This window comes from Aulostomus chinensis, chromosome 22 (assembly GCF_037954235.1).
Source record: "Aulostomus chinensis isolate RoL2024-O1b breed Wild chromosome 22, RoL_Achi_v1.0, whole genome shotgun sequence".
Taxonomy (NCBI): domain Eukaryota; kingdom Metazoa; phylum Chordata; class Actinopteri; order Syngnathiformes; family Aulostomidae; genus Aulostomus; species Aulostomus chinensis.
The window spans coordinates 2,165,365-2,193,298 of record NC_141341.1 but is presented as its reverse complement, the minus strand read 5'-3'; the positions used below and the strand labels follow the sequence as shown (position 1 = coordinate 2,193,298).

The 27,934-nt window shown below is 46.7% G+C and overlaps 1 protein-coding gene across 1 annotated transcript in view; it reads left to right on the top strand.

Annotated features, from left to right (window-relative positions):
- The window catches only part of grin2da (glutamate receptor, ionotropic, N-methyl D-aspartate 2D, a), a 107,513-nt gene extending 80,763 nt beyond the window's left edge, over positions 1–26,750 (top strand). Inside the window, exons 17-19 of the mRNA XM_086193290.1 lie at positions 8,953–9,014; positions 10,576–10,746; positions 19,236–26,750. Of these exons, the coding sequence (XP_086049416.1) occupies positions 8,953–9,014; positions 10,576–10,746; positions 19,236–22,382 (3,380 nt within the window). The 3' untranslated portion in view covers positions 22,383–26,750. The remainder of the gene's footprint in view (positions 1–8,952; positions 9,015–10,575; positions 10,747–19,235) is intronic.
- The last annotated feature ends 1,184 nt before the right edge of the window (positions 26,751–27,934 follow it).

Genomic DNA, 27,934 nt, shown 5'->3' with positions numbered 1-27,934 from the left:
AAAATGTTCCTCAAGATTCTAATGCTTGGGAAGTAGAGGCGTTCCCTTCTGATATCAGCATACGGGCTAAAAATATGGATCGCCTGGGTCTCGTTCCTTGTTCCTGGTGTTTCCTCTCCTCAGCTCCTCCCAGCCCCTCGTCTCCTCCCGCCTGTGTCTTCTTAGTTGGATTAGTTATGTCTGGCTCCGCCTTCCTGCTCGACACTAACAGGCGGGAGAAGACGAAGGAGGACGGGTAAGAGACGATAGAGACGGTCTGGGGGTGATGAGCAGGGGTGAAGGTGGCTTAAAGGTCTTGCCGGAACTGTAAAAAAAAAGTGAGCGCCGCTGCCGAAGTTTTACGGTTTTTAATTGGTTGATTGGGTGACTTTTATTCCAGTTTTCGGGTGTCTGTTCCCCACACAACTGCAGCCCCCATAGCCCCGCCCTTCCTGCGCTACCCCTGGAAATGCTTTGAAAACTGCTTTGTACAGTCACCGCCCACTACAGCGCTGACAACAGGGAGCAGGCAGACATGGAAGCACAGATCATCACCATCACTCAATGCTTTGTTTAGCAAAGTATCAGTTCACACTCGACAGTGAGAGACACGACACAGAACGTGTGGAAAGTTTCAAGAACAATCACTAATTTGATTTTGCCCTCTGTTTTGTTTTCTTTCTCTTTTTTCCGTTCCGTGAAAGCAGAACAGTGTGGTTTTAACCAATCAAAACTCACCATGCTGGTAACGTGACCCAGGTGTCCGTCTGTCAGCCAACCAGAAACGCCTCGCATGCGGAGATGCGCTCATGGGCACGACTCCGTGTCAAGACGGTTTCACACTGAACGCGCAAGGCGCAGTCTGCGTGGGGGAAGTGCATTCATTGTGTATGAGGGTGCTGTGACGTCACATGAGCGCAAACCAAGCCCAGCAACTCGGTAGCGCTGCACGTGCTTGCGCCCCACCCCCTGCAGTGCGCCGCGTCTGCCGCGTTCAGTGTGAAACCGCCTTCAGTCGTCGTTTTCTTTATTTAATATGGGATTTTGACAGCTCCCTTCTCCTCTTTTTTTTAACGGAACTCTGTTCCGGGCATGAATATTTTACCGGAACTGCGTTCCGGCCCGTTCCGGCTCACTTTCACCCCTGGTGACGAGGACTGATGAGACACAGGTAAAGACAACAAATGGACACAAGAGGAACTGGATTTCAAAACTCCAGTGAGGTTTTGACATTTCCCAGTCAATGATGTGGGTGCGGCCTCGGTGGGTTTGATTGGAGGAGGGTTTAATGTGGTTGGCGGCTGGATGAAAGAGGAGAAAGTTCAAAGTTAGACAGTAATTGTGGATGAAGAAGTGGTGGAGGAAGAGTCAAACTTGGTTGTGAGGACGGGGAAATGTGATGAGGGGGTGAGGGTCAGCGGGGAAGTGAAAGATAATGAAGGTTGGAGGGGAGAGGAGATCAATGCCGAGGGATGAAGGGAGGTTTGATCTCTGGTAACTCTTTCACCGCCGCGGCCCCAGCAGCTCTGACTAAACACCCGCAGAACATTCAGCTGCATGAATATGTAACGGACAGGAAGAGAGTACATGAAAGGAAAGAGCTTCTTTTTCTCTTTGCAGTCGCTTCAACATGCACCAGAGTCCTTTACAGGTTCTGTTGTTCTAATAATAAGACTTTTTTTTTAGAACACGTCGTCTCTTTTTTGCATGACTGCTCAGTCACTCAATTGGCTTCTCTGGGGAGCAGTTTAGTTTGTCTGTAATTAGCCAGCGCAGGAGGTGGGAAGAAAAACTTCAACTGCTCCAAATCAATTCATGAAAGATGACTATAACCACCAATAACAGTATTGATCCCTTACAACCATTTTTCTAACAAAAGCAACCATCATTCTGCTCCACTGGAGTGGAAAGAGAGAAAGAGAGCAGGGCCATCTTGTCAGGTTTTGAATGAGGAGGGCGGGTGAAAGGTCACGTTCCAGTAAAGGGATTTGAAGCCATTTTCACATTTTGCAGCTTGACATGCACGGGAGTTGTTTTGTTGCAGAAGAGTAAATGCGCGAAAGAATAATTAAAAGTTCTCATTTCGCAACGATCTCGGTTTTTCCCTGGTCAGCAGCTGTAGACGCCTCATTCGTGGTCCGAACTGCACCACTTGATAGAAACGACTGCTCTTTGATGGGAAGGAGGCTAACGGCTGTTTGTGATGAGGTTAGCTTAGATGCTAGACACCGGTCCATCCGGTCAGCTGCTCTTTTCCAAACTGTGCCGACGGGTGACGTGTTCCCATGAGACTCTCTCAAGCCGAAGTCACAGCCGATTCCAACATGGCCGACAAGTTCGAGTCGCACATTTGACAAACAAACAGGACACGACAACATAGTTCTGCACGCATTCTGAAACATGCACTGAAGCAACAGAATCCTCATCGTATTTGAGTCTCGTTTGATTGTGGTGACCGGAGCGTCGGGAGCAGCCGTGCTGGGTTGTACCAGTGTGAACAGGAGACACGTGCTGTTCAGGCTCCCGGATGCAACAGAGTCCCATCGCACATTGCAGGATTCAGATCCGGAACCTTCTGCCATTCGCCAGTTGTCTTGACAACGCAGAGTTTAAGGCCTTGTCAGGGACAAAACCAAACCAAATGATTAACAATGGCTGAAACGGAAACAACCCACCAAAACAAGAAATTTCCCACTTAAAAGAAACCCTGAAACGTCCTGAGGTCTTACTCGAAGCTACTGGTTTTGACACCTAAAACCTGGTTCCCATTTCCCCGAGCGGCGGAGGGACACAACACACACCCTTCTTCAGACTGGATCTGCGCAAGAGCTCGAAGCTCCACGCACTCACGCTTCTTCCTGGTCGTTCTACAAATACTGCATTAATAGTCAAAGGATGAACTATGGATTCATCAGGAGAGCAACTTCCTCTGGCAAATTCTCTGAGAAACCAGCAACCATCCGATCATGAGACACGGGCCGTCCTCTAGGGATCAGAAGGTCGCTGGTTCGAGCCCCCTGAACCCTCAGTGTCTCATGATGAGTGTGAATGAGGCACAGTTGTGTTGAACTTTGGGTAAAAGGCTATCGAAGCAGTTGAAGCACTGAAGACGAGAGCAGCGTGGCAGACGGGCAGAGTGACGCCTCCTCCTGGTAGAAGTCTGCTCTCTGTTGGCACAGTCACTCAGCCTTCACCGTTAATCACAACGTGAACGCTTGTTTGTGTCCGTCATTCCGACCCTCCATCTCACAACTCTGCTGCTGATCAGTTTGTGAAGTTTCAGGGACGCCTGGAACCCCTCAGCACAGATCAGCGAGGAAGCAAACTCCCACAGACAGGTGGACATTTCCTGAATTAAAACCTTGGATTCACGGGAGCTAGCGGATGCTACTCTTATCTGTAGGAAATAAAAATCTCCACATGAAAATGCGCTAATGACAGTCAGTAGCTGATTAAAGCAACTGCTGATTTCTTTACGCCCTGCTTTATTTCTAAAGAACATCATGTTCTGTTTGATTTGCTGCAGCACGCAGTGGAGGCACTATTAGCTCTCCTGCTGCCTCTCGCTCTTTCTTGGAAAAGTCAGAATTGGAATCTGTCCAGTCAGCGCTGCTGCAGGTGTGGAGGCATAAACCGTGAAGCTGTGTCATGCGTCAGCCGTGTGTCGCCGAGTTTATTGGCGGTAAAATGGGGAAGACAAATAGCTGACAGTTAAACCACAGCCATGTTCAGGAGCAGTAAACCAAACTGAGTTCAGCCTGAAGTGAGAAGATAATGATGGGCACGTGAATGACAGAGGACAGAGGACAGGGGAAGTCATCAGAGACAGCAGCAGAGACGCCCGACTCATAAACCGCCACAGGGAGGGGTGTCATGCCCCCGTCCAGGATGTGCCTGAAGCAGCTGTGTGTGACCAGCGGTGAGGGAGCAGCTCGCTGCTTTTGGCTAACGCTGCGCTTTGTGTGGCACCTTCAGGAACTCCAAGTCGCTTCTACCATCATGCACTCTGGTTCTCTGCAGGTTCTGTCATTGTTCCCCCAAATAAGCATCTTTTTTTTCTTTTTCCAGCATTGTCGACTCCTTTTTAGCACGACTGGTCGGACACCAAATTGGCTCCTCTCGGGAGCAATTTAGCCTGTGAGCAATTAGCGAGCTGGAGGAGCGGGTAGGAAAATGTCTCCGTGCCAGCGGTGACAGCGGTTCCCACGAGCAGCGGATGCTGGACGCCATTCAAAATGAAGAGAGTGAAATCTAAGAGTTGTCCCTTAAATTGGACTGCTGGTTGTGTGAAGGGGAGACGCACGACGACCGCATCTGCTCTTCTTCTGTGGTATCAGCAGAAACCAGCAGCAACGTTCAGTAAAAGACGTCCATTTGGACAAAGCGTTCCTCGTTATCCACGTTGGTGATTGCTAGCAGGCCCAGAGCAGCCTCCAGCTACGACCAGTCATGGGATGATTGTGCCACTCATAATCTGATTTAATCCTTCCATTCGCCACCAGCACTTCTGCTCTGCTAAAAGCGAGAAGAAGACCAGCAGACCGAACCGACGTCCATGAAATCAAGTGTCTTCACTCCAGAGGAGCAGACGCAGGAATAAGAGCCCCCCCACCCCCTCACCCCCCTCACCCCGTAGCTGCACCGCGTCACTCACACCAAAGACCAAAAAGAGAACGGCTAAGTGAGCAGCTTCTGGCTGTGAGGGATTAACCTCCCCCATTCTTCTCCATCAAGGCGCCCTCTGACGTGTTGGGTTTCATTTCTCTGACTGAGAACAGTTCTCTCTGTTCTCTCTGTTCTCTCTGTTCTCTGAGCCGGCACTTGAATTGGACTTGTGTTCCTCAGTAATTAGATCACTTAATGCATGTTACGGCCCTTAATCATTGGATTTATTGATCATTTGGATTTCTTAATAATTATGGCATGAAATGCCGAGAGACGGTGTGTGTGAGCCTCAGCTCCTCTACAAGCCTGTCGTTCACCGCAGTGTTGATTATTCCTGCGAGTCATCCTGGGCTTGTCCCTCCACATCTGGAGATTTTACTGTGTGGAAACAAATATGTGCTATGTCCACCATGTCCTCTAGGGGTGCTGTTCTAAAGTTATCAGGGCATGTTAGGATGGTTGTGTGTACTTTAGAAAAACTTTGAATTGCTGTCCTGAGGATCATGTTTCCCGTGACAAAAACTGGCCTTCAAAGTTGAAATTCTGAAAATGGATATTTGATATTGAATGAATTTGAATTCATTCCCGTATTCATCTTGCTTGAGGCGTTGTGTGTGTGGAACAGTCGGAGTAAGTGAGTCCAGGAACTGGTCGGTGCTGGCAGAGCGACCTGGGACTTTGATGAGACCAGGCACCAGCAGGTGCGTCTCCCAGGGGCCGATTGGCACCGTCCCTCTGTGAAACGCCGTCTTTCACCGCTCAGCTAATCAGAAACACAAAGCGCTCTCTTCCAGAGACACAGGAGCTGTGCAACGGCACAAACAGGTGAGGTCATTTCTTTCCGTCTGGCACAAAGTTGCAGTTTCCTTTGACACCATGCTGCGTTTCCCCCTCACTCTGAGTTCTCTTTGGCCGATCCGCGTTTGTTCATGTTCTCTAAATTGCTTCGGTCCTGTTTTTCACTGAGAAGAAAATGCGATCCATTCTAAACATGGCAGGTAAAAAAAAAAATTTAAAAAACCTTTGGAAAATTGAAATAGGACACAAGTTTGCTTCCATTTCCATCGTAGAAAGACGAGCAATTTCATCCAGCTGTCGCTTATTGTCTTTATTTGTTGTCTCTTTTTACTGAGCCTGCATTTCCATGATACAAGAGAACATTTACAACAAAATAAAAGCATTAACCCAATCTGCTACTAATGTATGTAGATTATGGGTCTTGGTTGATACAAAGTACTCTGCTGAGCTTGCACCTCTGAAACGCTTCATGTGCATTTTTGCATCACAAATCAAGGACGAGTGGGCGCTGCTACCAAAGGAGCTTCTTGTGGATGCACGTGCTGCCCTCCACCAGGACAAAGACACAGTAGCTCCGTCTCCCCAGGCCAAAACCGCCCGCTCACACCGGCTTGTGTCGGCTGCAGGAACAGGTTCAATCATCATTCAGTCCCGGGTCACATGGCCCTGCAGCAGACTCAAGTATTTCCTATTTTTGAGCACAAAGCCCGGTGGAAGCGGTTGTTTGCGGCCCACTTCTGCTGCTTCCTGCTCCATCAGTTAAGGTCTTGATTTAATGCAACAGCATCTTGTAATTCACGTACAACCTCAATTAAAAGCCGAGTCTCAACAAGACACCGTTGACCGGCCGGGTATTGAAACACTGACAAATACAGGCGGAACCTGCACGGATTTCAGTCCTGTCTGGAGTGAACGTGTCACCCTCTCAAGCTCATGATCCCGCCTGGAGCTTCACCGCCTCTGTGTCCCTCCACAGGAAATCATCATGGTTTTGATCATCTTTTGGATTCTTTTTGTTTCTGTGCTGAGAAGAGTCCCGTGTGCCTGCAGCTGAGTGCCGTCAGCCTGACCAGAGATGGAGAGACATCGTGCATCCAGCAGACACCAACCTCAGCAGCAGCGGCCTCGCGTCCACGGACCCTCCTGGCCAGCACGGGACTGAAGGCCTCACTCAGGAACTGATGGAGTGTCGCGTTGTTGCTTAGCAGGATTTTACTAGCATGACCAGAGTGGAAATAAACATAAAGGAGGCGTTTAAAAAATCGTGGTGATTTGAACTGGAAATGCAGTCCAAGTTTGTTTTATTGAGGATATTAGCGCATTCCGTTAAAATCATACATAACCTATGATCAAATATTTTTTCTAATTTTGCGAGATAAATTGATGACACCGAGGGAGACTGCTGGTGTGATGAAATAAGGCACTTTGATGTTGTCCACCATCTTTGCGAGCAAGATTTTGGCTCAAATGTATTAAAGGCCTGCCCCTGCAGACGCCGGCCGGTCCGGTGATGTAAGCAAGCAAAAGCCTGGGCTGCTAATTGAAGTTCTACTCTCTTTTACAAGAAAAATCTAATTCAGCTCTGCCAGTTCTTTGCTGATTGTTCACCAACGTGGGTGCTTCGTTTGTGAATCAGAAGATCCCAGAACACAAAGAGGATGATGTTCTCTTTCACCAGAGGAGTGGGAAAAAAATCACCGAAGGCATCAGAAATCACCGCGTTTAGAAATATTCTGGCGGCACCAAAGAAGCTGCTGGATCCCATCAAGGAGTCCAATGTGAGAGGTTCCGGATCGTGCTAAGCTGGGATCTGGCAAAGAATGAGGCCCAACATGAACATTTCATCAAACCGCCCACTGAGGATGAGGAGGGACGCCAATCTGTGCTCCCGATGCGCAGCCGTTTAATAGGCTGAGAACATCCAGATGGGTTCGATGCTAAATGCATGAAGCCTCTCTCAGGTTGCTGAGTTTGAATAACACCTTTGTAAAATCAGAGAGGACTGAAGACGGCGGGAGCTTGAATCCTCTGATGACCGCGGGAAGGCTGAGGGAGACCGGGTCCGAACAGAACTGGATCCCATTGAAATGGGATTGTTCCCCAATCATGACGAGACTGTCAAAAACCTTCAACACAGAACATCAGTTCTATTTTCAGTTCAGTCATTCATCGTCCGTGTTTGGAAATCGTTCCCTTTCATTCTTGCAGATCCTCTCGGAGCAGGTGAGAAGCTTTCAGCTCTTTGTGAGGAAGATGTCTCCCAGTGAGCAGCTCTCTGTGCCGCCCTGATTAACGTATTTACAGGCAGATAAAGGCGGACAGCCAGAGAGAAATCAGCTGAGCTCTCAATGGAACTCCATGAATTCGATGTTGTGAGCGAGCCACACACTGACGGACCATGCGTAATAGCATTCATTGTCGGGCTCTTTGTAGGGAGGAAGGGTCGATCCAGTTGAGCCCGGATTTATTCAGCTGTCACGGAACGTTTGAGTTCCCACGCATGACAGTCGGGGAGGTGAAGCGTGGCGCGCAGCGATATGTGTTAGAGGGAGATTTGTGTTTTGTTGGAGTGGATTTGACCCGTCAGTCAACATGGCCGAGCGGTGGAGGCCTAATCCTTGCAGTGGGGCTCCAGACGACATTAATTAACCCAGAGGTCGATTAATGCTGTCACTCTGAGCATGAGAGATTGGAACCTCGTGTGGCGGGGACGCGGAGTGTAGAGTCACAGATTCTGAGGTTGCACGCAGGACAGCGTGCGTGCCGGCCGGGTCACTCGTGTCTCCTCCTCAGGCTCTTTGTGCACTTGATCCTTCGGTCGCACTCGCGTCCCGTCATTATTTCATGTGTTCACCAGAGTGTGGACGGATGACCGCCGTCCGGTTCACACCAAGGCTCAGACATGCTGTTTGCTTCGGTCACCTCGGCCGGGCCGGCCCTCTTGGTGAGGAGGTTTTAAACTGTCTCGGTGAAGAAATGGCGCAAATATACCAAATCAATAGCCTTATTGATTATCAGGTTTTGCTCATTGGCTGTTTCCATACGTCGCTGTGTTTACAGGCCTGCGTTTGCTGTCTCAGTTCCTCTCTAAATGCCTCTGACACGTCGACTGGCACAAAGCTGTCGCCCACATCCTGACTATCTCTCGCAGGCCTTCGGAACGCCTTGCTCGGGTTACTTTTCATCATCTGCTCCTCTCGCTGCTGCCTCCTCTCCTCACCTTCTCTTCAAGCAGCTCCTGTTCACCTCCCTCTGCTGATCAAAGAATCCTTTTTCAATTTTTTTTCTAAATTGTTTTCATTTTCTCCTTGATTGCTGTATTGTAGTCCCTCTCACGTATTCCTAAATCTCCACCTCTCTCTCTTTTGCCTCCTAGTCTTCCCTCTCATCTTGTCCATTCTCGTTCCACTGAACCTTGAACCTGCTCTCCTCTTCCATCTGTCTCATCTTATTTCATCCTCTTCTCTTTTTAACCTCTCTGTTCTCCTCCGCTCTTTCTTTCTCCTACAGACGAGATTGATATGTTGGAGCGTCTCTGGCTGTCGGGGATCTGCCACAACGATAAGATCGAGGTATGACACCTTTGACTTTCCCCTCACAGCTCATTCCAACGGCTGTCTAGCGTGGTCAGGACGTCGGTAGGAGTTGGAGAGCCTTCACAGATTCTTCAGCACCAGGATTCTGTCAATGATTTCTTCAGGCGCCGATAAGATCTGAGTCGGTCAGCTGCAAACACGAGCGCCCTCAGTGGAAGTCGATTTCATTTGTGTGGCAGCGTATCACAGCAGCAGTGTGTTCCAAGACGCTTCAGAACTAGAGCCGGTCTAGAACCTCAATCTTTGAAGTAATTCAGACCCAGCGGTTCCCCGTGAGAACACACGTGCAATGAAAAACCTCCGGTCAGGATATCGAGCAGACTCAGGCGCTACGTAGGCAGCTGTCTGCCTCGACCAGACGGGCCGAAACAGAGCAGGAATGCGAGGCGGACCGAGAAGGAGAGAGATGGGCAGATAGACAAGTATGGGGGGGGCCTTGACACACAACAGTGACCGATGGAAGGCGGTGTAGCTTCAGGTGTTTTTGCACCAAAACAATGCGCCTCTGGTTGTCCAGGCAGCCATGTTTTCTCTCCCTGTGAGAGCTGCTCAGCATCCAGTTGGGAATTCTGTTCCAAAATAAATGAAATGTGTTTCAATTTGGGCAGAAATGCTGTCTATCATTGCCGTTTCCGCTGTTCTCTGCCAGGCTCGCCCTGCTCCTGTTCACCGTTTGTCGTCTTCCTTCTGCCCGACTCCCCCTGAACGCAGCATTACACTTATTTTGAGTGGTAATCAAGAGGATTTGAGTCGGGTGGAGAAATACCAGAATTTCCCTCTAAAAGTCTCTTTTTTCGTCCATCATCTTGTGGCGGTGGACTCGTGCTGACGTCGCTCCACTTTCCCCTCCTCCGTTGTGACTGCTGCAACTGTATAACAGTGGATCAGTTGTTCAGAGCGCCACACAAACCCAAACAGTCGTCGTGTGATGTCGGTTGGCGAGGGCTTGAACGGAGGGGACGTTCGCCGACACGTTAAAGTGCTGCACGGCAGATTTCACAGACCTGATTCTGGGTGTCATCATCCTCTCCACTCTGGGCTGGAAAAGCTAATCTGAAGATGGAAACACCCCTTGGTTAATGTCTGGGTGTGAAAGCCCTCGTATGAACTCACAACTTTGATACAAGGCAAACATAATGATTGATTCCAGAGTAAACGAGCTTGGCAGCTGATGAGATCAGTGAAACGAATGAGTTCAACCGATGGAGAGTCTCTTTGTGAAATGCCAGCCAGATATTTAGTGGTGAGTGACATGTTGCTGGTCATTGCATCGCTGATGTGAAAACATCCCTGTGCTCTGACATGCATTGACAGTAGGGGATTTTCCGTTGTACCGCTGGTTGTAATCAGCTTTTCATCTGCTGTCCAGGAGACAAACGGGCCTTTGTTAGTCATAATATACAATCTCCCGTCTCTTTGTGGCCCTCGCCTCTCACATGCCTCCCTTCCTACCTTATCGGCCTTTTATTTACCCCTCCTTAATCACCCCCTCCCTCTCCTCTCACCTGCCATAACCCTCACCCGCTCTCCTTCCCAGGTGATGAGCAGTAAGCTGGACATAGACAACATGGCGGGGGTCTTCTACATGCTGTTGGTAGCCATGGGTCTCAGTCTCCTGGTGTTTGCCTGGGAGCATCTGGTCTACTGGAAACTACGGCACTGCGTGAAGAGATCTGGTGGGATGGACTTCCTCCTGGCTCTCAGCAGGGTGAGAGAGGGTGTCCAAGATACCCCAACTCTATATTTATTGGGCTAGAATTAGTTGGCACGACAACAAATGAAATAGACAGAACATCCGGGATTAAATGAACGATCACGAGACGTGCAGCTTCATCCATGCCTGTACCGTACCGTTCTCTAAGAAAAGAAAGCAAAGCAAAATCAAGCTTTAATTATCTACTGTTGGACAGAAGTTCGCTGAATATATTTTCACATAAGGCAGATGTAGACTGTGCTCTTTACACTCACCGAGAGCAAGCAGCTGGCTAACGTGGCGGGAGAGAAACTCCCATCTGCCTCGACCATTTGGGTTCAGTTGAAATGTTACAAACTAGAGGGAACTCAGATAAACGCCATGTAAAAACATGCGATCTTCTGAGGAGGTCATGGTCCTTGCTGGATGTTTGCCACACACCTCCACCAAGTTCAGAATACATATCCTGGGATTGGCAGGTGGATTTTTTCAGAATAGAAGGAACTTCTCTTGTTATGATTTGTGCAAAACACACAAGTCAGAGGCAGTGAAAAACAAGTACACAAGGTAGAATTGTAGAATCGTGTGTCATCTGCATAACAACAGAGTTTAGGTGATAAAAACTAGAACTAGAAGGAACGAACATGGGCCGTAGCTCAAACTGCCTCTCAGTGCCATCAGCGAGGACCACGTGTGTTGTGTATTGTGTACATTCTGTCACATAATTGTGTTTGAAAGACTCTTTATATCTTTCTCAATCAATATGAAAACAAATTTTAAAAATTCCACCAGGTTTTGTTTTTTTTTTTTTTTTTTGAGAACCAAAGGAAGTGAACTCTGAACTTTTAATTTCAGACAAATACTACAGCAGCTGATCAGGCTGATTTGATGCCCTCAAGCTGAACTAACGAACTAATCAGGGAGGTAAGCTGCAGAATGGTGATACGCTCCTCCAGCAGCTCTGGAAAATTATTTTTGAAGAAGCAGATGTTTGGCCAGACTAAGAGTTTCAAAGTAGAAGACAGACCCATTCTTCTCGTGACTTTTAGATGACACATCGAGGAGTGAGTAGAGTTCAAGTTGAAACGCTGTTTCAACAAACACTTTGTTTCTTCAGAGGCCCACAGCACATAATAATCAAGCGTCACACGTGATTGTTCTGAACACGCTAATTATTACTATGACGCCTGGATTTGGGTCATAACACTACTGTTATCAGTGAACTGTACATTTACGTTATGTTTGGAAAAGTCCATGTATTGCATAAGTCCCAATAGAACTTAAATACAAGACAATAAAACACATTGAAAGTGGAATTTGTCAAAGTCAGACTAAGACACCTGGATACTGAGGTCAGGAGTCCAGTGACTCCATCGTGTATCTGTTCCTAACCGGCCCGGTGTTCTGTGCGTGTTCCGTAAGGTGGACTGCGGCGTTCAACCTGGAAAACAAACAGCAACTAGTCAGGGTGGGTGTCATCACACCGGGAAATACGTGGGGAATACGACATATTTCTAGACTAAGGGGGAAACGTGCTGCTGTCCAGGCTAGTTTTGGTGTGAGATGAAAAAATGTGAACCAGAAGAAAGACTAACCGCTTCCACGCGTAAGGGAGCATCTTGCCACTCAGCGCTTCGGAGGACCAACAAATCAAGTCTTTCCTCCGTTCATGTAAGCCGGGACGGTGACTGTCATTCAATGAAATGGGCAAATCAAGTAAGAGTCATTGACTTTCCGTGTAAACGTAGTGATTGACGGTCCCATGAAGCATGTAGAACATCCTGCAGAGCCCGTAAAGGATGCCAGTCTGATTCCAGACACTGTAGATGAAACGTGTCCAGTGGTTTCTAAGTAACAAGACATGGTTTGCACAAAAGAACTTGGTGCTGGCTTTTGTTTCTGCCTCTTTCTAGGCTCTACTTGCCAAGACAGGGGCAGTGCTATTTATCACCGGCATCGCACGGCCAGGGGTCCACAACAGACTGACAACTGTTGTGAAGACTTTTCCTATGAAACAATGCAGTTTCTTTAGGTTCAGCCAGACAGTCACAGAAATGTTGACAGGCCTTGGGAAAGAAAGACGATGTGAGTGAGAGGAAGAAGAGGAGGTGGTGCAAGAACAGGGACCTGGAAGAGGTGGATTACGTGAAAGGGAATGGCAAGGAGAGAAATTGGGAAAAGTTGATAAGACAAGAGCAGAGGAGGCAGTGGGATGGCGGAGGTAGTGGAGCGTAACGGACCGCAGGAGGAGAAGGAGGTGAGAGAAGGACAGGCTGGACAGAGACGAGGTGGAGGGCTGCTCTGGGTAGGTGTCCAGACACAGTGATGGAACGCTTGTTATGGAAGTACCACTGCTTGTAAAGGTGACACAACCATTGTGAAGTGACAGCAAAAGGCTGTGATTCATTAGCTCTTCCTCCCAGCCAGAGTGGAGAGTGGCTAATTTATGAGCGCTATAAAAAGACAAGAGAGGACAAAACATTACAGGTGTGACATAATGCTTTCAACACATTCTAAAACTTCTCTGGTGTGACTGAGCGAGACTCGTTGAACGCCTGTGACAGGGAGAGGTGTCGTCGTACATCCGCTTCTTCATCCTGAAGTTTGTCTCAAGGAAGTGTTTCAGATTCAGCAAAAGGACATGATGCTTTTGAACAGTTGGGTTTAATGAGAACAAGAAGAAGCCGTTACAAATATGTTTCCAATAATTAGATTATTGATCAGACTCTGTTTGGATGAAGGCGTTTGCATCCAACAGAGCAAAGTCCACCCTTACTTTGCACGTTCTTACACACACACCTCAGCACCTCAGGCCCAAGGAGTGCATGCTCATTAAGATCACGAGGAAATGCTGTTTACACGGCGGTGAGTATTGTTTTCTTTGAGCTCAGTCTTTGAGGTTAACACCGACATCAATGAATACGCAGAGTGAGGTAGCAACATAGACGAGTATGGATCCACGATCCCCTGAGGGTTCTAGATTCCTGCATGTGAGGTCTGAGACTGGCCAAATTTAGACTTAATAAATAAATAAGGCGTAATAATAGGTTGGGCTCTGCTCTCGATACTTGTGTCTATATTAAGACTGAGCCTCCAGTCTTTCTTCCCTCAAATGGAAACGCCGTCGCTGCGCAGACACACACTGGTACCCTCCCTTGTCATCCTGTAATTCACCCCGGAGCCTTACACAAGTGAACAAACTATAAATAGTGTGAGCATTGATGCTTCACTCTCATGAAACAAATATTACACCCACGCGCTGAACCAGCCGACAACTGCTTGATAAATCGAAAGCGGTTCATTTTTATCCCCCAACTGTGTGAACAAGACAATCACAAAATCCATTCAGGATCATTGCCAGTGGGCTAAATGCAACACTTGGAAGTAATATTTCATTAATTGTCTTTGAAATTCGGATTGTTTACCTGAACTGTGTTTGCCTCAACAGAATGGGTCTGTCTGAAAGGTCCCACCAAGGGACGAATAGTCCATTTTAAGCTTGTGCCTCTGTTTTGAGTGATCATTTGACATCTAATAGTATCAGAGGCTTTTTGAGGTTGGGGTTTTTGGGGTTTTTTTGGGCTTCAAAAAATACAGTTCAAATGTTTGATGTGTCCTCCTGTGCTCGGAGAAAGTTGTTTTAAACATTCCCAAACAACCTTTTTTCCCAAAAAGGTCTGCAATATGGTGCCCCTTACCCTCCTTTCATTACAGTTTAGTTTTTAAACGCCTGTAGGGGGTCGTTATCATAATTTGATCCTGCTCAGTCAGCCGCTGAGCCAGGCTCGCCTGATACTGCTGTTTTTAGTCATGTCAGAGTACACAAAATACATGAGAACACTCCTGTCCTGGTTCCTTTCGTAGGTTCTGGGTAGGAAAGAAGGAACAACTGCAATTAGAATTTCTTCAACAAGGTCACATTCATTAGGGAGGTTCCATATAATGAAATATAATCCCCTCCCACTTTGAGAACCTCTGGTCAATGAACCATAAGCGTGTTTCCCTGAAAGTAGGCATTTGTGTGTGTGTGTGTGTGTGTGTGTGTGTGTACATACTGAACACGCTTCTACTGTTTCATAGAAGATTTAAAGTGATTGTGTGGGTAGAGAGCCATTGTGTCCTGAGCTGTCTGTGGTATCCACACCGAGATTCCCCCCTGAAGATACTCTGAGGTCCAATTTCACCTCTCCTCACCTTCTGGGCACGCCAGCATATTTTGTCACTCGAGTAAACTCAGCTCTTATCTGCAGTATAAAAACATCAATTCCATGCAAAGGGCACTCCCAAGACCAGTTAGCTTCTCTCTCCCAAGCTGTGCTTCCTTAGCCTCTGCGGCCAGCCTCGGCGACTTGCTTTAACCCAATCAGTGACTCACCCAAGTTTCAATTTCACAGTGTGCTGCGCCGCGTGCTCAGGAGACAGTGATAGCACTTCTGCTGCTGGGACTGCTGATTCATGAGTCAGGAAGGGCCATTATTACAGACTCTATCGGATCTGTGTCCTGGGAGGGAACGCAGATTTACAGGAGGGCCCACATTCTTTGTCATTAAGATGCAACTGATATCAAGGGGTTCTACAAATCATCTGCAGCAGTGACAAATATACAGTTCCTGTTATTTACACGGTTCTTCTTAGTGCTGCTAACTGAGTGCCGTACATCTAGCGAGATGTACATATGCAACAAAAAGAGCTTCCAGCTGCGCATCTGAAGGGATCGTATAATTGATCGCTTCTGCTCGGGGTTTGAAATATAAGAAGATGTCACGATGGAGTTGGAATTTACACGTCACGCAGTGATTTGTGTTTTATTCATGTCGAGCATTGTTGAATTTTGCCGCTGAGAAGCCAGAATATTTGCCATGAATCTTCGGAGCAGTTAGACACTCTGAATGTCCGTCCAGTACTGCAGGCTGGCAGTCAGTTCAGTTCATGGTGATTCAACCAAAAAAAGAGGGTTGGAGACTTTTGAGAGAATTGCAGACTTGTGAACTGGTGCGGGTGTCTGAAGCCTCGCCCGGGGTCTCAAAAGACCGACCTTGTCAGGCCCTTTAATATTGATAGAAATTAATTAATCCTCTTGAACACCAAGCAATGCTGAAAAGGGGTTTTGAAATTCACTATGTTTGGATTAAGTTAGGCGGACTGGGTTAATTGTCACGGCATCACTAATTACCTCCGCCGAGAACGTCATGTGATTCCTCGCGATGTTCTGTCCGTCTGTCAGCGGGGTTGGTGAAACAGTTGCAAGTGGATGTTGATGATCTTTGGTAGGATGATAGAACTTGTGTTTAGGAACAGTCAGTTAGATCTGGTTCTGGTTCTGATCGCTTGTCGCGTTTTGAACGATTGGATTATTTTGTCCATGTGACAGGAAGCGTGAGGGCAAACTGACTGGATTTCTCAGGTAAGCAAACGGTGCTGCACGAAGAACAGGTGATTCTGCTAAATACCAATTCTACTCCCATACAATCCATTAGATTTATTTGCAAAACAACACAATGAGTTTTTGCTGCTTTTGCTCCCCTCAATTGTTGAGATTCCTCTTCAGATGCTGTGTACTCATTGCAGAGGGCTGAATCTACAATTGTTTTCCACAGTGCTGTGGGGAAAAATATCCTGTTCCAGCTGAGCATAACTTGTTTGCTCAAAGCTTTGTTTGGTTTGATAGTGTGAAAATTGACACTTAGAGAAGCTTGGTAAACTCAGTCTGAAGTTTCGCCAAAACTCATTAATATTTAATGATCGCTACTCCCTGTAGTCCGCCTTTATACGATACTGAATGAGGTGACACGAGGAACCTGAGGTAGAGAGAAACAAAGAGTGATTTCCCAACATGCTGAGAGAGAACATAAAGACAGATTATTTTCTGTCTTCAAAATGGGGCCTGTTTTTGTAAAACAGGTTACACAGGCGCGGGTTATGCAATGAATAAACATAAAGGCAACAAGGGTGGATTAGAAGATATTTTGTCAAGAGCTGCGACTGGAATTGTTCCCAATGTTGTTTTTACTCGGGTTATTTCAGGTTTCTGACTAAAATGCAAGCAACTTTCATTTGTAATATTAGCGTTCATAGTGTGTCACGTTGTCTAGTATACGAGAGTTCCTGTTCCTTCTCCAGAGGCCAAGGGTGTGTGTGTGTGCGTGTTGTAAAAAACTTGGGATCTGAGTTACCAAGACCCCAAATACAGTACTTAACAGCATTCTAACATATTAACAAGTGCAAACAGTGTGGATGCGTGTTTCAGTGGTTGATGTACCACTGCTGGGCAGCCAGGGGGCGGTTTCATTGTCAACTACAGTGGATGTGAATGTTCTGTTTGGTTTTATTTGGTTATAGACCACATCACCAACCAATTATTAGAAATGGCACTAAAATAAATTGATAACATGAATTAAGGTTGGGGGCGGCCCAGTGGAGCAGTGGTCCTCACTGTGGCCCCCCAGCAAGAAGGTTGTGGGTGGAGCCCCGGCTGGAGCACGGGGTCTTTCTGGCTCCACCCCCCCGCGACCCTTAATGAGGATAAGCGGAAGAAAATGGATGATGGATGGATGGAATTAAGGTTGTAGAAATACACACATTTATATGAACTGTATTTTAGTATATTTTCATGATCTTGGTGTGTCCCAGGCGTGTGTGTGCTTACAGTTCTCGCTCCAAGTCAGCCTTTTAGCTTGAGCAGGAGCTCCAGAGCCAATATATTTGTATTATTTTTGTCTGTAAAACCAAAAGTGTTGACACGTGAAAAAAGCCAATTTCTCTGCATTCTTTAGTTTTGCCCAAGCCTCCTCTTCGCTACTTAATAACAACCATCGCATTTCAGTCGCTGAAATTGCGTTCTGGCCTGATAAAGCGCATTGCTTTTGCTAAATTGACCTATTTGCATTTTCTCCTCCCAGTATTTTGCACCTTCAGGTAAAAAAAAAACCCATGTTGCATATATAGCTAAGACAAATGTTCTTAATCAGCTGTGCTCGCCATCGCGCTCGTTTGCCATCAGTTTACACCTTTTTACACACATCAACTTTCCCTAACTCAGGCCATTAGAACATTAGAAAAGTCCATTATAATGTGGTGCACAACCAATATCATAAACAGTATTTCATGGGCAGGATAATGCCAGCTGATTTTAAGCTCTAAAGTCCCCTTTCCAACACAGGAATTCTCCCCAGGAACTAGCAACCTCTTGGAGAAACTTACCGTGTTTCAACCACTGGAACCAGAATCTAAATTAAGTTGTGGGGAGATGATTTTACACCTAGAGGTACTAGAAATATGGCATCACAGTTGTATGTCTCTGCAATGTGTTCCTGATCTCCCAGTGGACAACCAAAAGCTGAGCATTTCATCCTTGAATCTCAAGGGACATTTGTAACCGAGTTCAAGAAATTCCCTCAAGGTTTCCCAGACATTTTTGTGAGTTGACGCTGACCTTGACCTCAGACCACCAACCTTTTTTTTCAGTTCATCCTTTCATCCCTGTGGAGAATTGAGCAAAGTTTGAGAACAATTCCCTCTAATCATTCTAGAAGTATCGCAGTCACAAGAATGGGATGCTGATCAGTTGAAAGTGGCCTTCGACCAACCAAGTCTTTTCAATTCATCCCTGAGACCCAGTGCAGATGTATCATGGAGCAGAAGAACGAAGCTGACTTGTAGACGGTATTAAAGAGAAGATGAATGTTTGGGACTTTGGTTGAGGTGTTGTTTGGTTCGGGCCAAAAATAGAGCCTGCAGATATTCCCATGAAGCCCTTTTTTTAACCCAACAATATCCTGCAATGAGAAAGTGTCAGCCATTTTCAGTCATGAACAGACTAATTAGCTTAAACTTCACATTCTCTAGACCTTGGTCACTGTTTTAGATAAAGGTGGAGCAGGAATGAACTGTGAATTTATTAGCTGATGCTCATATTTCAAAGTTGAATGGCACTCTCAAGCATAAATCTTGCCTAAAATGTGCTGTTTTTATACAATTTCAGTGGGTTGGTGAACATCACCCTGGTAGTGTTAGCAGTATCCTGTTGATTGACAGACAGACAGACAGGAAAACAAACAAACCAAGAGACATGGATGAAAACATAACCAGCTCTGCAGGGGTCAGTATCCACAGTCAAGGTGAAAATCATATTTGAAAAACAAAATTTGCATCTCATTTAACCAAAAGTACTGACAGACTTTTTAACTAAGGGGACCTTCTTGTGTAAACTGTGACTTACGATGTAGTGACTTTTTGTAGGATTCATGACAATAAATGTGTAGGGACAGCAAATACTTAAAGCTTCATGATTTGCCTCATGTACTAAATGCAATGACATAGGCTCCATCTGATTTGTGTAGGTGCCTGCTCACACCTACTGTAACAGTATCCATATCAAAACTGGAATTGGAAATGTCTGTTTCACTTTCAGTGTGTCCTTCCATGACACAGTACCTCAGTTCCTAATTACCATATTTGGTGCATTTCTGCTCTAATTGCAATCTCTCTTTCATCTCTCCCCCTAGGGGATGTACAGTTGTTGTCAATTTGAGGATGAGACAGCACCAGGAGGCAGCAAAAGCTCTTTACCCCAGTACCACACTGTGACCACCATGCCTACTGCACCCCAGCAACACCTCGTCACAGCCACAGTCAACAACACAACAGCCATTGCCATGGTGCAGCAGCAACAGCAGCAGAAGCACCACCAAAAACAACAAGGGCAGACCTATACGACCATGCTACCTGGATCGCCACCAACTGCAGGACATTCAGCCGTGGCTCTGGGACCCTCAAATAGCCCACTGCTTGAAGGACCCATGCCCTGCTCTACCTTTTTGCCTCGCCACGATCGCAGACTTGCCGTGGTAGATCGTTGGAATAGGTCAAAACCAGAGAAAGCTATGAGCGCGGGCAGTAGTGCAGGTGTGGGTATTGGGGGAATAGCAGGAGGCATCACTGAACTCCAGGCCCAGCAACAGTATCAGCAGAACCTTGGACAGCACTGGAAACTGCAAGGGGGTGTTGCAGGTGGAGTGGATGGAGGAGGGGACAATGGGCTTGATGAGTACAAGCGCTACTATGGTCCTATAGATCCAGAAGGCCTTGTAGCTAACTCAGACCAACAGACAGCAGGTCCCCAGCAGACTCCCAAAGCTAATCCTAGAGGTCCAAAAGCCTCTGGGATGCCACGGCTGCCTCCTAAAGGCCCTCAACAAGGCCCAGGGCACTTAATCTCAAAGCCTCCTCCACCACTCCCGTCTTCTCCACGAAGGCCTCCCTTCTGGCGACGAGGAAGCCTAGCTCAGGCAAGGAGGAAGGGGTCAGGGGGTCCCCTATATGAGAATATACTCCCTCTTGGGAGGCGTGGTGGTGGCAGGTATGGAGCAAGTGATGGAGGTGGAAGGAGAGGGCGACGTCCTCCTCCACCTCCCCCTCTGCCTGTCCCCCTTTCCTCCCCAACACACACTCCTACTACTCCCTCCTCCCCATGCCGTTTCTACTCTACCTGCTCCAGTGCTTCATCCTCCTCCTCTTCCTCCACATCGTCCTCATCCTCCTCTTCATCGTCTGTTTCACTTTCTCGGTCAAATTCTCCCTCCTCTTGCTCCAGTGACAGCTCATACAACTCTTCACTTAGTTTCCGGTATCGAGCAGGTGACCGTGATTTTATGGTGGATGATGACTATGACTCAGATTTGCTTACAGAGGAGTCCAGCCTCCTCCTGGGGTCACGACGGAAGATTCGTTCCCGCCGCATGTCATCACGCTCATTGCCTTGCAGCCCACCACCTCCACCAATCCCACCCCGGAAGCCACGCCCTCAGAGAGAATATGGTAGAGAAAGGACAGGCAGCCAGCTGGCCCAGTTACAGGAATGGTGGGCATCATGGGGTGACAGAGAGCGAGGGAGGGGAGGGACAACAAGCCAGGGAGATATAGGCTTGGGGAGGGAGGAGAAAAGGCATCGCAAAGAAAGAGAGCATGAGAGAAAGAGGAGGAAGAAGGGACGTAAAAAGAAAAAGAGAGAAGAAAGGGAGAGGGAACGGGAGCGTAAGCGACGCAAAGCAAAGAAGAAAAGAAAGAAAGATGATAAGATGCGGAAGAGAGAGCGAAAGCGGTCAGTGCAGGAAGGAAGAGATACTGAGAAAAGAGAGGAAGTCAAATCAGGGACACCAGACTACCCACCGTACCCACCCCTGAGGCAAGAGTCATTTCGGAAGAAGAGTGAGAGCTCAATCAGAAGCTATGGATGGAACATCCCAGGTGATGACGAGAGAAAGGAACGAGAAGAAAAAGAGAGGGAGGATGGGGAGGATAGCAGAGAAAAGGAAAGACAACACAAGCGGAGGAACAGCAAACACTATCATAGCTCTAGCAATAAGCCTTCGACATCTGTCAAGTTCTGGGGAGGGGGCAACCCATCCTGTGACACAATTCCATCTGCTTTCCTGCCCCTGTTGCCTGTGTCCTCCAAAAGGAGGAAGAGTAAAAGCTCAGACAGGGATGCTGTTGGAATGGAGGGAGAGAGGAAGCCATTGCTGGGACGAAATGAGAGAGGTGAGATGCACTCCAAGGAGGGTTTGTCCTTCCACGAGTGGGAAACCGAAGTAGAGGATGATGAAGAGTCTGAGCAGGATCGAAGGAAAACAGAGCGTGGAAAGCGGCCAGGAAGGACACTGTCCGATGAGGAGAGGGAACGTGACAAGGTTGTTGGGATATACTCTGATGATGATGGCTCTTCGGGAGAGTTTGGGAAGTTTGAGAGGTACTGGGAGGATCATGAAGGCAGAGCAGTAGGAGGGATCGGAGGGGGAGGTTGGTTTTTCAGCACGTACCCCTCCAGGGATAAAGCTGGCAGTATCAACAGTAGAGATGACCTGTTCCTCGAGAGAGGAGAAAGGTGGGGGACGGGAGAATGGGGATCTAGTGGTGGAGATGGAGGAGAAAGAGGGTGGGGATCAGGGTCACATTGGCCACCACCTCCTCTCACACCACCGCCTCCTCGACGATACTGGTCAGTGGACAAACTCCACATACAGGATGAGAAGAAGAGTAAACGAAAGTCAAAGGACAAGGGGAGAGGGCATGCAGGCTGTTCCTCCTGTCATTCTCCCCGGCACCATCCACACTCCCGTTCCTCGAAATGGGCCCGCATAACCTCACGAAGCCAGGAAGAGCTGTACCACCACTGCCAGAGTTTTGGTGGTCCCTTGAAGCTTAAACATGACTCCTCATCTTCATCCAAACCAGATCGCTCACAAAATCCATCCAAATCTGGGAGCCAGTCAAACCTTAGCATCCAGCAGCGTACACAGAGAACAGACAGGGACCGAGATCGAGGAAGGATACCATCCCCACCTACCCTCATACCTAACTTGCCACCCCCACTTCCTGCACTTCCAGCTCCTCCATCCTCAACTCACCCCATCCACGTTCCTCCCCCAGCCTCTTCCTCTTCTGTGTCCTCTCCCTCTGTGGTTTCATCTACGCCAGGGGCGCCCCAGCCCTCCTCCATGGCTTCGGCAAGTGCCAAACTGCAGTACCAGAGATTGCGCTCTGTACCCCAGCCCCAGAGGTTTCCTCAGTCTCCTCACTTACCACTTAAAGCCAAGACACTCTGCTCGCGAAGGGGCTCAGCCCACTTCTCCAGCGTGGAGAGTGAGGTCTGAAGTTCAACCAAGTGTCATAAGGGAGTCCTGCAAGTCTGATGCCCAGCAAGTGATCTAGATCGGTCTGTCAGCAAAAATGACTGTACGGCCAAGTCGGGACAGTATACGCAGCGAGTCCTTAAGTTCTGCACAAACAACAAAGCCAAACAAACCCAACGGGGTAGGTCAAAGGAAAACAGGAGCAATCTTGTGTTGACTGTTGTGTCCTTTCATTCCTCGCAGTATGTGAAAGACAATTAACCACAGGAATAACCTGCATTCTGAACCAGGTTAGTCAATATACTAAAAAGATATAAGTAGTACAACCGAAGGAGACTCCTTTGCTTTGACAGTAAAGGGCTGGATGTTGAAGCTGAGCAGCAGTTTGTATTCACGCTAACTGAGGGCTCAGGAACTTTGTAGTACTGTATGCCTGCTGCTCCTGGAAGCCTTTAACAAAGAACAGTGTTCTTATTTTTTTCCCTTAACCAAATCGCTTACCCCCATTTGTCTTTTCCTTAACAAACTGTTTACAAACTGTGACGCCTGTCAGAGGCAGCTTTGTTGTGTATGATCAATACCTTCTTTATAGGGAGAGGAGGGTGATATCCACCTTGTCTTCTCTGTTTTCCATACACCTCCTATTTTTGTTGTATCTTTTCCCCCCTGCCTCTTCTACTTTTCTCTAATTTTCTCCATCTTTCCTACTTTATTCACAAGTCTATTTTCTCTTCATCACTCTTGTCACCGTTGCTTCTCCTGTTCTTTCCTCTTGGCTCCTCTCCTCGATGTGATTATTGTGTGTCTGTGCTTTTCTGTGTTTGTATTCTTGACAACAGGGTAAGTCAACTGTGACTGATATTCTACTGGCTTAATGAAAAGCTGAGTGCCAAACTTAAGTAGAGCTCGACATCAATCTGTACATTAGCTGCTGTTTTTCGTTTTTAATCTCACAAAGTTTTCCATCATCTCCCAAATATACGCATCACAAGTACAGACATGCATACATTCAAAGACACCTACACCAGTCAATCCATCTCTTCTTTCTCGAGCAATACATTATTTTCTCCCTGTGTTCATGTTCCACTTTTCTATTTTCAGACCTTTACTTTACTCCTGTGTTGTTGTTGTTGTCGTTGTTGTTGTTCTTGATGGTGTTCTATATATATCAAGACATGTATTACGTCTAATACAATGTAAGCACTGTGCCATACTACTCAAGCTTGAGTGCACATGAAACATTCTCTCAACTACCTAACTACAACAGCAACAGTATCTGTTCCCTCTTTGTATTTGACTGAATGTAAAGTCAGCCACTGAGACGTGTGCTGCAACAACAATTAAGACACTTGAAGATGGAAATTGTAGCATCTCTTTCTAACACAAGATAGAAACAGCGTTGACTTCAGGCCGTCGTCGTTGCAGCCTGGTGTAAGTGACTGCAGGCTAGACTTGCAAGGTGAGGCCTCAGTCGATGCTAAGGAGCAAGATCTGCAGTTGGTCAAAATGATTTTGTCTTTGTTTGCTTTCTTCTGCAAGTGGTCCAATTGGCACCGAGGCAATATAGCATTTGCAAAACGAATCAACCCAGGTTTGCTTACCGTTGTGTAGGAGTTGTGTGTCTAACCTTGCAAAGTAGTGCCACAGTTTTGTTAGACAAGGTGATCCATCGTTGCAGGGAAAATATATACGTATAGCCTTATGCTAGTTGCTCCTGCCATATGTTTTGTGTTGAGTACGAAGGTGTTTACTTAAATCAACATGTCTGCAGTTAGCTTCATGCTACCAAGACTGGGAGAATTTGATTGGTGTGAGTTGCCGTTTTGATGTCAAAGAGACTGTGCCTATGATGGATGCTAGCTCGCAGATGGGATGGTGTTGACGAAGTCCTCAATCTGGGTGGTGATGTATGACAGACACAGTAGAACCTCCTGTGTCATTTGTTCTTTTTGTTGTTTTTTTAAGTATTCTCATCTTGTAAATGAGCAGCCAAGATCTACAGCTTTTTAATCCACGAGCAAGCTGATACCAGCAAGTAGAGAGAGGCTAGTTTTATCACTGAGTTTCTGGACATCATTGGTGTTTTGATAGAGAGGCGAGAGCCTCTGACCCAGCACTGTTGATCATAACGCCTGAGCCATCTTTCCCATCCCAGTCTGGCCAGCTCATGTTGTTTGCCTGGAACTGCATCTGAGCCATGATTTACTCCAGCAGAAAAGAATAAAAGAGAGCTGAGGTTGTTTTGAACAGTGTAGAGTTACCTGCCTTTCTTTAGAGAGAAGAGAAAAAAATACAGCATATATATATATATATATATATATATATATATATATATATATATGGTATTTGGTAGCAGTAGGAAAAAAGTTAAGCAGTGTTTGTATTTGTAGTATTTGGAGGTATTGTTTGACAATATGTTCAGAAAAAGACTCATATTCTTTCCTAGTCTTTAGTTTTATTTGATAAATTCCTCAGTTCAAAGAGACTAAATCAACTCGGTCCAAGTGGAGACAGTTCAGTGCTTGGCTTTTTACAATCAGTAACCAACAGCCTGTACAAATGTCAATGAACCCAAGAAGGGAGATTCTGATTCACAACGCAAGCAACTCCAACAGCAAAGGAATCCCTCGCCCGACGATTGCTGGCTGCAGCTCGACCGCGTGGCTCGGTTCCGTCTGCTGCGCGGAACCGAACCACAGCAGCGAGCTCGTGTGAAGAGATATTTTTTTACGTTAACGTAGCCATGGAGCTGGTGGTGTGAACAGAAAGTGTCAGAGAAATGAACCATCCTCTCTCCTCCTTTCCCCTCCTCCTCATGTCTAGCCATCGTGTTGGTGAGTGCAATTGTATAGCTGTTTTTAAAAAAAGAAGAGTATATGTGGATATATTTATTTCGTCTAAAAAAAAAAGGTCTAAATATATATGATAGTATATTTCAAGACACTACGTTATATAAGTTTGTCTACTAAATTTAGCTACGGTATTATCTCAATTACTATGTCTTTATTTTGTCTCTTTGTCCGTCTCCTTGTCTCGAACCACCCCGCTTTCCACCCCCCAGCGAAAACAGAGACCAGTACGTAACTGTGTTTTTGCTCACTTAAGACCAACCATCCGCCTCCATTAGCTATCTGCTGTAGCTAACCCTAGGCTTTGTGACGATGTGGACGGGTGCGCGAGTGTCTTACGACCGTGTCACTGTAGCAGTGGTGGCGTGTGTTTGTCTACCTAGAGGGGCCTTTATTTTTGGTTTGGGCTACAACTGATCGACTAATTAAACCTTTTACGGATACAGCAGCTTTTATCATAGCTCTCACTAGTGTAGGGGCCATATTCTCTACCCTGTTTCAGGTTCGGACCCTTGAGTTTATACATTGTACAGTGAGGCAACCTCTTTGAAACACAAATGTAGCGAGCAGCACAGGCTTTTTTTGCTTCTTGTAGTAGCTGCAACCTAAGTCCTGCACAGCTACCCCTGCCAACCGACCGAAGCAGTACGGACTTTGATATATAGTGTGTTGTTTTGCCAAGCTGTTGTACTATAAGAAGAAGAAGAAAAAAGAATGATACTCAACAAACACACTGTTTCTTAGTTTTACAAACTGTAAAGCTACTCTGATCTGTATGTCAGGGGTAGGGCTACATCTGCTCGCTACTGTGGTTTCCAGTGAGGCCAAAAATGGCCAAACCAGGGCCTTTTTTTATAATTACGTCTTCAATAACAAAAGCAGTGTCCCCACTTTTTGGAAAAAGGGGATCCACAACAAGCCTTCAGACACTGATGGGAAGAACAGCGGAGGAGGAGTGAGAGCGGGTAACGGTTTCCAACTCTGTGTTCAGAGGTTTTTAAGCATTTGCTGGCCCTGGTGAGCCCAGTTTTAGCCTGCTGTGGAAACCCATTTTCTGCCTGTACACCTTTGGACAAAGACTCAAAGCCTTGTATTAATACTGCTGTATGGATTGACTGTACGGGGTGATGGCTAGTTTTGCTACACTTTATTGACAGCACCTCAAACACACATACAGACCAGAGAACGCATTTTTCAGTCCGAACTCGACCGTGTAAGAGTAGCAACCAGCCCAAACCCAAACCTGACACCCGATGGGATCAGACAGAAGGTTCTTTTTCACCAGTCCAGACCAGACCAGCCAACATGACCCTACATTTTTATCCAAATCTGGCTGAGGGGACCTGTCAGGCTTGGGTCGGGTCTCCACACTCGAAATACAGATGCACACACTTTCAGATTTACATGAGCACACACACTTCTGGGTGGAAATAAACTGCCACCTGTCTGCTTCAGCCACATCTGCCACCAGTGGGGACGATGACAATACTGTGACGTGCTGCTAGCAGGACAGAACTCAACAATGATTTTAATAAAGAACTGAAACAATTGTCTGACTTTTGTTTTCCTGGCTGGATGAGTGGTGAAAGGGTTGGAGTGGTTTTACCTTTCAATCTGGGAAAGTTTAACCAAAGGAGGTTACAGATTAGAAGAAAAACGCCATTTTCACGGTGTTTAGTACAACATTGTGTTGCACTCCCTCTGGAATGGTAGAATGTCGGTATCACCAAGTCCGAGGTGAGGATACGATACATCAACAGTGTTGGTATCAATTCACAAGAGCAACAAAATATTGGTTGCACAATTCATTGCTGATTTCTGGAAGGAAAAAAACCACAAGAAGAAGAGTATGCTTTTCAAAGTAATAAAATGAAGCTGTGGAGAAGTTAAGGCTGACGTGCAGGAAGCTGAACGGACATCGACGGCTGTCACGCACCTGCGCCCGCTACTCTCGTCACTCGAAGGGTCAAGAAAGGAGACATTAATCATGTTTCCATCAGTTTATTTGGTAAAAGTACATTAACAACACTCTCAATTACCAAGTGAAGTTTTTGTGCTCGTGTGATGTGGTTTCTGCCTATTTTGAGAGGTATGTGCACAACGGGAGGTAGAGGAAGCGCTGACTAGCAAAGCTCACGCGGCCGACCAGATGTTCCCGTTCCGACGTCCTCCTGGATAGTCCCGCATTTGCCGGTCTTCATCGTTCCAGACAACAGCAACATGGCCGACACTTGCTGGCGCCGAGGAGCAATTACAGATTGAAGGTAATCCCTCAAGACCTCTCTGATGGTCAGAGACAACCTTCTTACCTATACTGCCATCTTCTGGTCCAAGTACACATTGCATGGCCTTGTTTAGTCGCTCCAAACCAGCACTAATTTAAATTTGCAGCAATTAACTAAAAAATAAAAATCACTTTTCATCATGGTGGAGTCATGGCTACTCCAAACAAGATGTACTCTCTTCACCAAAGAACATATCCAGAGCAGGGTGTTGGTCTGGCTGGACCAGCAGCTGATGTGGAGGAAATTTAAAGACGTTGTTGTGTAACAGAGATTTGTGAGTCAGTTTGATGACTCTCTTACGGGAACTAGACTGCAGACAGATACATTAGCAAGACTCCTGGTGGCAAACGAAGGAACTACTGATATTGCATCCCTATACATCATGTTGCTGTTGGTGAATAGATAACGCCGCCTCTGCTAAATAGAGAAATTGGGAACC